At 41.4% G+C, this 10650-nt stretch overlaps 1 protein-coding gene across 1 annotated transcript; it reads right to left on the bottom strand.

Annotated features, from left to right (window-relative positions):
• Positions 1 to 746: 746 nt before the first annotated feature.
• On the bottom strand, positions 747 to 9097 carry aldh3a2b (aldehyde dehydrogenase 3 family, member A2b). Its single transcript, XM_062536979.1, has 11 exons — positions 8942 to 9097; positions 8101 to 8268; positions 7623 to 7854; positions 6167 to 6252; positions 5483 to 5691; positions 5024 to 5141; positions 3617 to 3758; positions 3071 to 3237; positions 2461 to 2560; positions 1979 to 2217; positions 747 to 1711 (listed from the first exon to the last, which is right to left on the bottom strand). The coding sequence occupies exons 2-11, from the start codon at positions 8260 to 8262 to the stop codon at positions 1697 to 1699; spliced, it is 1470 nt and encodes a 489-aa protein (XP_062392963.1). The 5' UTR covers positions 8263 to 8268; positions 8942 to 9097; the 3' UTR covers positions 747 to 1696.
• Between the last annotated feature and the right edge of the window lie 1553 nt (positions 9098 to 10650).

The raw sequence follows: 10650 nt of genomic DNA, 5'->3' as shown, positions 1-10650 counted from the left end.
AGACTTCACAGTCAGGACTTTTCCTCAGGGGATTCCTCATTGGTGGAATGAGTTACCTATAATGTTCCACTTTAGCACTCTTGTGATAATTTTAAAACTTTCAAGGACTCATCTGCTCACCTTGCACTCAATTCATTCTCTTACAGGTTTGCCTGTTTACGTTTTTGTTTTTATTCGTTTTTATTAAATGAAAAATCATTATTGATATTTGATATTATTAATAATATTGTTGTTAGTGCTATTATGATTAATGTAGGCTTCAACTTCAAATTTGCGTAAAGCATGTTTGGCGATATCTCTAGCCAGTGTCATGGAGTGCTTTGCAGAGATTGTGTAGGAGTGTACTGTGCAGGCAGAAGTCAGGATCCATGCGTACATGCTATTCCTAACTTAAGAAGAGGGGAGGCGTGAGGGGAGGTGGTTAGTTAAGAGCGAGGGGGCAAACCAGTTGCTGCAGGATGAATAGGATGAATAGAAGGAACAGATTACCTGTTAACAGTGACACTGTAGACGTGGCAAATTTCATCACACTCCTTCTAAACTTCTGTTTAAAAATGGCATTAGTTACTGTAATGATTTTCATGTGGTTGCAAAGAATCGTGATTATCTGGGGAACACTCACAGCAGTAGAGTTGCTCTTCAAAATATGTATTTTTGAAATAATTAAAATGAATTTGACAATTTGGGTTTTCAGTGTGCTGATTTCAACATCTTCAAGTGGCAGAAAAAAAAGACAGAAAGTTACCTCTCGCAAATATTATTTATTTATTTGCAAATAAACAAAAAATATTTTGTAATAGATAAAATGTCATAACATTTCCATGTGCAGATCTGTTAACATTCATAATTGAAATGTAAAGGCTTACCGGTAATTCATATTTCACAATATTTTCATAATAAATGCCAAAAAGTAGAAACATTGAATAGAAAAGTACATCGCCTGCATACTCACATCTGCGTCAATGTGAATATGAATTGGTCAGGTATAACGGCTTAACGCAGGTGCAATATTGGACCATAGTAAAATACAATAACAGAACTATAACTTCAGCACTCATCTCCTGTCCTTCACATTCTACTATCTGTCTTCATTTGAAATCACTTTGCCATTTACTGTTTAAAATTCTTAAAAATGCCTTCAGAAGATTCCTTCATGTGAACAAAAACCTTCTTAAATCCTTTCTGAGGTACTTCAATACGCTGAATAGCTGCTTTAGCATACTGTCTGCCAATATTTAGGTGTAATGGGGTTCATTGTAACCCATTATTAGGAATGCAACAGACCAGACAAGGCCAAGTTGTGAGTGGAGGCGATATTAAAATAAAGAAAGATGGGTACATTTGTGACAATATTGCAACGTTTAAGTTTCTTCTATTAAGAGAAATCTACTCTAACGGAACATTAAGGCATTTTTTAAAAGGCTGAATGAATGAATTAAAATAAAACACAAATTAAAGTGCTATGAATCCGATTTAAAAATCATATATAATCAATTACATAACTGTCAGTATTAATGTGTAATCGTTACAAAGTAATACTCTACAAGCAGCTTTGCATAATGGTTAAAATTACCACCTCTTTCAGTCACTTCAAAGGTCAAGGCCAGTTCAGTTTAGTTTAGTATGGTGGATGGCCACTAGAAGCAGTGTTTACTTGATAGAAGATATCAGTCACGTTGTGTTCTTGGTTGCTGAATCAGTCTAAGAGTCTCTGTGAAAACAAAATGGTCAGAACACAAAAATGTCAATTAACCAGTTCACCTATCAGTCCATGGCATATTTTAAATGTGCAATTTCTTTAAAGGTATTCAGATCTTACAGAATGATACCAGCCATTAACCAAAGGGAGTATCAAAATATAGCCATACATACTACAGCGTACATGATCTAAATTACATGTTATCCTCTATTTAGGGTTGAAAAATGAAATGAATTCCTTTTTAGAATTTGTGCTATTCACCTGTTTTTCAGTCCTTACCTGGATCATGAAGGCAGCGATGACCACCAGCACAGCCAGTGCGGCATACTTAAAGGTCTTGACCACGGATTCGTGCTTGAGGATGAAGAAGCGTGCCCAGCCCAGCTTGTCTTGCGTGTGGGGTGGGTAGCGCATGTTGTTCATCCCCTCCATCTTCAGCTGCTTGACGAGACAACCCCTCAGGTGACTCAGCTGGTCGAAGCTGTGCTTGCCGTGGTAGGCGCCGATGCCACTGTTACCTGCAGGGGGCGACAGAGCACATTGTTTTTTTTTACAGAATCTAGCTCACAGGTTCTGACGTGCTTCCTTTTTTTTCTGTTTACACAAGATCTTACAAGGTATTCCAGAACTGGTTTCAAATTTCCCATGTATACTTGCCTACAAAGGCTACTGAATATATACTGCTACCATTTCTTATATCAAACACATTTAACCTATTAGGTTAACACCATTTCGGATGCAAAATTGAATATTAGACTCACCCACACCACCAAATGGCAAATCATTGACAGAGAAGTGTACAAGAGTGTCATTGGCAAGGAAACCACCGCTGGAGGTCTCGTCTCGTATGCGCTCTATCAGCTGGGAAACAGAAAATACATTTACTTATTTTTTTTCAATCACTCTAACTTCTAAACATTGTCAGATAAATACACATCAAATACAATAAATTGTTGAGAGATAAGAAATGGCTTACATTTAAAACATTCAGTGATGCTGGGTATTGCTTAACATTACTCATTTGTCAAAGAGTCACACAGATCTAAACACAATCACACAGATCTAAAAAAAAAATACATCTAATGAAACAAGACCACATGCACTTATGACACACACACACACACACACACACACACACACAGAGAGACACACAGACAGACACAGACACACACAGACACACACACACACAGACACACACACACACACACACACATACAGAGACAAACACAGACACAGACACAGACACACACATACACACACACACAGACACACATACAGAGACAAACACAGACACACAGACACACACACACACACTCACCACAGATATGTAGGAACATGCATTGTATCTGCGGCAGTTAAGGCCTTACACACCTTCTTGTCCTGGGTGAACACATAGAGGGCGAGGGGCTTCTCCCGGTCATTGATGAAGTCGATGGCCTCGTCCACACCTCCCACCGGCAGGATGGGCAGCAGGGGTCCAAAGATCTCCTCCTGCATCACCTTGGCCTCTGGCTTCACGTCCCTCAGAATAGTGGGGGCTATAAGACAGCAAGTGAAGAGCATGACACAGTCTGCCTTTAAGTCGTTTACACATTTTCATTTGTTGCCACTTCAGGTATTGCCTTTTTGTAATTAATGGTTCAATGTTTTTATGCAAAGGAAGAGTGTGAGGAGCTTTTGTACAACATCTGTAATTGTGTACCGTAATTTCCCGACTATTAGCCGCGGCTTATACATTGATTTTGCAAAATTTCTTCAGCTATGAGGTTAATACAGGGGGGCAGTTAATATGGTGTTGATATGGTTTTGTTTCTTTTAACTTGCATAAAACACTGTCCTGCGGCTTATACACAATGCGGCTTATGTGTGGGAAATTTCTGTAATGTAAAGTCTGTGAAAATGTCTGTTAAAGCACACCTATGTAGCATTCAGACTCATCATTGTCTCCTCCCAGAGCTACTGTGCTGTCCTCTGTCATCGCCAACACTCGCTTGAAATGCCGCTGGTTGATGATGCGTCCATAGTCTGGACAAGTCTTGGGGTTTTCCGTATAGAACTCCTGAAAAGGGAACAAGTCGTGCTGTTGAATCTGACCTGCACATGAAAATCCTAGCTCCAGAACACAACCACACACATGCATCATCACACACACACACAGACATGAGAATGAAACGTATAGCAATGCACGTCTCATCAAATATGTAGCAGTAAACCCTGGGTCATACTGCTTGCTTTGGGTGTGCGGAATATCCTGATTTTCCGTGATTTTCAAAACAATGTGTGCGCTTAAATGCACACACACACACACACACACACACACACACACACACACACACACAACATGCAATGAATCCAAGGGGTGATTGTCAGCTGTCATGCAGACTCTCAATAGGGCACAGGGTTCATACACATTTCCACCAGAGAATTTCCATGACTTTTCCATGACTTTTCCATGATTTTTTTCACAAATTTCCATGACCTAATATTTCTCAAAACCTCACATCAACTAGTGCTACATTAATAATAGATATGACGTGTGAGATAACGGGATGGTTACCTAGAAGGAATGCTCTCAAAACGTAAAAGTTTGCCAATTGGTTGTGACACAAGTGTGAGACATGACCTGCCCAAATGAGATATGTTTCTGAGTTGAATTGGGTGAAGCAAATTTCCATGACTTTTCCAAAACTTTTGGGATGTTTTTTGTTTTCCAAAACCTTTCCAGGCCTGGAAATTGGCTATCTTTTCCAGGTTTTTTAAAAACGTATGAACCCTGAGGGCAAGACTGTCCGTGGCATGGCTGATAGTATATAAACGTATCTCATAACTAACAGGCAGCCAACACCAGCCAAGTAACTCAAGCATTTGCGGAGCAACTGCTGCAATAACTAACCTCCACTATAGTGGAACTGGCTATACCAAACGTGATAGCTGTGTGTACCCTTAATTAGACCAGTCTTCCAAAACTATTTTTACTACTTGAACTATTGAACAAGCCATTCGTCACCTGAACATGCACTAAGCACTTCATGGTTTACTTCATAAGCTGGTCTACCTCTCTTTTGCACTTTTTTTGCACAACTGAACCTTACTGCTGCTTTCTCTGTAAACCATGCACTTTTACATGTGTGTTAAGTGATGTTACAGCCTGTTATTTACGTGCCTTTTGGCTTCTGTCTTGTGATGTTGTGTTGTCATGACATGTGAGCATACCAAAGCGCATTCCTATCAACTGTATCTTTATATTGTTGAAATGGCTATAACAATAACTTAGCGCTTCAATCGCGGAGCTGGTGTAGCTACGGTTGCTATGGCGGTCTTTACCTTCACACTCTTCTTGAGCTCCTCTATCACCTTGTCCTGGATGCCGGGGTCACACAGGATGTAGTCGGGAGCGATGCACGTCTGCCCACAGTTGGTATACTTTCCCCACGTAATGCGGCTACATCACAAAGATAATGCACTTCAGACATGGTGTAGCTAACACTACCCTTTCCTACAGTATTTCCAGTGCCACTACTACACTACAGATGTACAGGTGTCCCTACAGATAACAACATAATAATAACAATAACAGCAACAGTAGTACTACTACTACTACTAATAATAACAAGTTATTAAATATAACTCTTTTCACTATCATTGCACAAACAAATAATACAGACTACCCAGGAGAGGAGGAAGAGAGATATAGCAGATCAGACAGCAGAATTCAAGTGCCCCCACTAAGTCAATTTGACCCCTTCAGGCAGCATTTATACTGTAGCTCTCTCTCTCTCTCACCGGCAGGCGATAGTGAGGTCGCAGTTTTTGTCGATGTAGCAGGGGCTCTTGCCCCCGAGCTCGAGGGTGACGGGGGTGAGATGCTTAGCGGCGGCCTCCATCACGATCCTCCCCACGGCGCAGTTGCCTGTGTAGAAGACGTGGTCAAAGCGCTGCTTCAGCAGCTCCTGGGTCTCTACGACGCCTCCGGTCACCACGGGATACAGCTCCTGCAAGACACCACGGAGATGGGAACCATGAGGATAAACGGGCCATGGACCATGGAAGATCCAGTCTAGCATTTTCATCTTCCACTAAACGCAGCGTAGGATCCAGAAAGTCCATTTGGATAATAAACTGAGCTAGTGATGTCACTAATGGGCACAGACTATCATCAAATATAAGATTCCATGACCTACTATATAATGAATCGTGCAATATACCGACCAATGATTTCAGAAAAGTCACGTGTCATTCAAGAATCTTATACTTTTTTTGAGTGGGAGATGAATAAATGGGAATTGAATAAACACAGTTGGGCTATTCAAACATACAGTATTGATTGAATGTCTGGAATTACAATGTTTGCTCCTCATTGTGTTCCTGTGTGTGTGTGTGTGTGAGTGTGTGTACAAGCACATGTGTCTGTGTGATTGTGTGAGTGTGTTTGTACTACAAAAACCCATGCATTTATGTATGTATTACCTTATCTATATAAACGGGTAATAGGTCTTCCATGACTTTAGCCGTGTGGGCGCTGACTTCTGAGGGCTTTATCACAGCAGCATTACCTGAAAAGCACAGCATACACAAAAGCTCCACATAAAGACACAATCCAGACTCTCATTTACAGTTTACACAAGGTGTGTAACATTTATCTGTATAACACAAGCATCAGCTCTGTGGCTTTCTTAATGCCCTGGCCCCTGGCTTAGAATGCTTCTACTCTGGAAACCAAGACCATGTACTCCATGGTGATTCAGCACAAATGGCAGGCAGCAGTGTTTAGTGTATACAAAAGGCAGTTGGTCTAAATAGCCTAAACATGAGGTGAGTCATAGTTCCCTACGGCGATTTAGATGACTGCTGGGCAACAATCATTAACATACTACTCAAAGATCTAACTGCAGCTGTTTTGAATATATCCAATGCTTTCCGAAACACAAAGGGTAGGACAAATGCTAACAGCTATGCTGATTGTTGAAACATCTCTATACTCTAGTACTTAAATGTGTGACGAGCACAGATAATAGTCAGAGCTCAAGCACACAATGTTTTAACTGTTTAACGACATGGAGGCTACAACTTCGCAGCCTAATTGTTGTCTATTGCTGTCTTTTGCTATTTGCTATCTGAATGCAGTCGGTGAATCACTGCTTCTACTCAGTAAACAATGAAGAGTGTAAAGCCTCTTGCTCTGCTCTTAGGAATGCTAACATCAGTGTCAACTACTCCCTGAAGACAGGGCAGTTTAGAGAGGCTTTCTCACTGGGTTAAATTATTCAGAGATAACCTTTTGATGGTCATCATGTGAGTTACCGCAGTCGGATAGCATTGCTGATTCTTTAACCGTTAATACACTGTTGCTCAAAAGCCCAATCTACTAATGGCCAGTCTGTACACAGGTTACAGCCTGCTCTTTGGCCTATTTGTTAAGAAGCATTATACACATGGTCTGTGACTGAAGTGCACTGCTGTGTTTAATCAAAAGGGTGCCACTACATAGCACCGAAGAGGTGGAGTGAACTTTGACCCCACACAGCAGTTCATGGAGGGACATTACGTAAACTTCGCTGATAAAGGCAGAGGAGTAGAATGGACTGGCAGGACCTTGGAATCTAGCAATAATCTTCATGTTACACCAGCAAATTCACTCCTTGATAGTGGAGAAATCTGATCACTGTGAAATGCAATATAATCTGCAAATTGTAAGAATTTTCCCTTGGGGATCAATAAAGTATCTATCTAGCTTTCTATCCATAAAAGGTAATTTTCCTGTAATGCTACTATCATTATCCTGGTATAACAGTATAATAAATGTGTATCATCAAAATCAACATCATTATGTCTAGGAAGAGACAGATATTCACGCTGTCTTGTCAGAGTGTGTTTGTGTGGCTGCACAATGTGTGTGTGTGTGTGTGTGTGTGTGTGTGTGTACCTGCTGCAATGGCCCCTATAAGGGGTTGTATGGTGACTGCCCACGGATAGTTCCATGCCCCGATGATGAGTACGACCCCCAGGGGCTCGGGGCGGATGTACACCTCGTCCGAAATCGTGAGCAGGTTCCTGGTAACGGGACGCGGCGCTGCCCACTCCTTGAGCTTCTTGACGGCCAAATTGATCTCCCCCTCCAGCCCAAGGGTTTCGTACAGCGGGATGCCATATTCACTCTGCCAGGGCGACAAGCAACAGTCTCGTATGAGAATTAAGACTATTACGCAGTGTTTACTTCATCACCCATTTCTTTCTCTTTTCAATCTTGAGGTATTTTCTGAAACACCTCACACTTGACCATGAACTGTGTGAATGAGTGTGTGTGTGTCAGAGAGAGAGAGAGAGAGAGAGAGTATAGCCTACTCCGAATATTGTCAATAATCAAAGTCAATATTGACTTTTAAACCAACATTCCATATAACCTTTTTGAGATCCTTCTTGAGAGCTTCAGCAATGTCCTTCTTTCTCTCCTCAAACAGCCTCTGGAGGTTTTTGAGCTGCTGAATACGGTACTCCAGGGGCTTCGACCTGCCAGTGCGGAAGGCCTTCCTGGCTCGCTCCACTGCCACCTGTTGTTTGGACATTCTGGTCTAAAGCAATCATGGAAAAAAGAATAAGTAATTTAACAACAACACCATTATGTTCACTGTCTCATGCATTCCACTGAATGAGCATACATTGCTCTTTGATCCAGATATGTCCACAGCTTAAAACAAAAGAGGAAACGTTCATGGAACTAAGTGGTTCTGTCATCCTTCATTGTGGCAATAACTGACAAAAACTATTCACGTGGTTGTTGGAGCGCTTGCCTATGAGTTTTAATTTGGTCAGGAGTAACCTTTTAAAACGCCTCGATCTCGCAGAACGGAGCAAAAGCATAGGCTACGTGTCACACTTGCTATGTCGAGTAATCGAATTAACCCTATTCATTTTCAAGGTAAACACAATGGGTTTCTACGTCCAGTGCATTTAGAAAATTTGACAACTGTTTACTATGAAGTGGAATGTCGAAGTTGACAATATGACCACCAACATCGAATAGCGCTATTGTAGCCTATAAATTACGCGTACAGTGGACTAAACCAATAGGCTACTTCACAATATATTAAACGGTAACTTTATAGCCAACGTAGGCTACGACCTTTCACATAGTAACCAACCAAAGGCTTTTAGCCTCCAACGAACTGATGGAGGATTACAGTGTTACGCTCGTCGTTGAAATATGTTTCTGTTCTAAGAATAAGCGATGCAATTTATGCTTACCTCGTAATATTATGAATGTCAGATTTCCAGAGACGAGCCCCCTACGCCCAAAAGCTTGAGCTAAGGCCGTTGCTGTAAGAAGCAAAACAATCAAGACGGAACCTTGAAGTTCCGTTACGCAGTGAAGTCAGAGAACAAGGCAGGGGCAGGGCTTGCATCGTTGTCCACTCACTCAACATATCAGCCATGTTTGTTCGAAGGGCGCCTTTTAATTGGTCAGTGTACACGTCATTCAAAAACACATCTGCGCTTGTTAAAGGCTTCAACACTTTCTTATCTATTATTCTCGGTCGGTAAAGCCCCAGGTCTATTGTATTATTATGCATTATGTAACATTTGTGTGTGTTAAAGTGGATGAGTGAATGAATGAAGTGAATGAGTCCTTTACATCAAGAAACTCAGGCCTTGTTCAAATATGTTTAGTAGGCCTATTGTATGTAGAGCTATTCAATAGCCCTGATGGATATGAGGGAAAAGTTTAGGCCTATAGCCTAGGACTGGGTTATTATAGATTACAGTTCTTGCGCCATTCAAGTAGTGCATTTCACAAGACTGAAACCTTTATCTGAGCTGAGACAACTTTGGCTCAGCACCTTTCTGTTGGCATGCATGTTCGTCTGAACTGAGAGAACAGAGGAGAAAGCTCAGCTCGAGCTGGAAGTAAAACACATCTGGTCACCTGACAGGAAATGGAATGGCTCTGTCTCTCTTCTTATGAACCACAGGCTCGAGGACTGAGAGTAGCAGTGATGACACGTCATCATAAGCAGCTGGGTGTTGATCTCTCCGGAGGGACAGAGTCCCTGTAGATGAGATGCCTCCCATTCACAGACTTCAAAAGCATGCTCTCTCTCTCTCTCTCTCTCTCTCTCCCTCTCTCTCTCCCTCTCTCTCTCTCTCTCTCTCTCACTCTCTCTCACTCACACACACACACACACACACACACACACACACACACACACACACACACACACACACACACACACACACACACACACACACACACACACACACACACACACACACACACACACACACACACACACACACCATTCAGGTTAGCAGCACTTTTCATAACACTGTGTTGTAATTATTTCTGTTAAATTTGTAAAACTTTGAAGATCAGTGATTGGGCAACTAACCAGCCTTTAATACTCTTGGGGAAGTCTTTTTTTGTTATATCTAAGGGGAAGTCAACTATCATCATTATTCAAAACATAAGTGTTGAAGTTGCTGGTAATTGTGGATACTCCTCCTTTGTGAATTTATGTAAAATATATACCTTAATCAAATATGCGCCTTTTTATTCTGTAAGCCATTTAGAACAAACAAATATATGCAAGGACTTCTCATTCACATGCTCTTCAGGCTGTAGGCCTCACCTTCCCTGACTCTTTTCCTTATGGTCCCTTTGTGTGTCCATTGTGTGGTGAAATCCTGTCATTCCATTATGTACACAACTACACACACATGAATTAATGGGGTGATATGCGTATGTTTTCTTCTTATGCCATTGGCCATCGAAGGTTGAACAAATTACGACCATTACTACAATAATACTTCATCAAACTTGATTGTTCAACATCTGCAAGTGTTTTCTGGGCGTGCCTTTTTGTGGCTATACTACCATGGTTCCACGTGATCATGTAAACTAATGCAATCGGAGTAGAGGGGCCTCATGTGAGTGGACTAAGCACGTTCAACACATT

This window comes from Sardina pilchardus, chromosome 5 (genome assembly GCF_963854185.1).
Source record: "Sardina pilchardus chromosome 5, fSarPil1.1, whole genome shotgun sequence".
In the NCBI taxonomy this organism is placed as follows: Eukaryota; Metazoa; Chordata; class Actinopteri; order Clupeiformes; family Clupeidae; genus Sardina; species Sardina pilchardus.
Note: the sequence above shows the minus strand (reverse complement) of the source record. Positions and strands in the feature narration are given on the sequence as shown.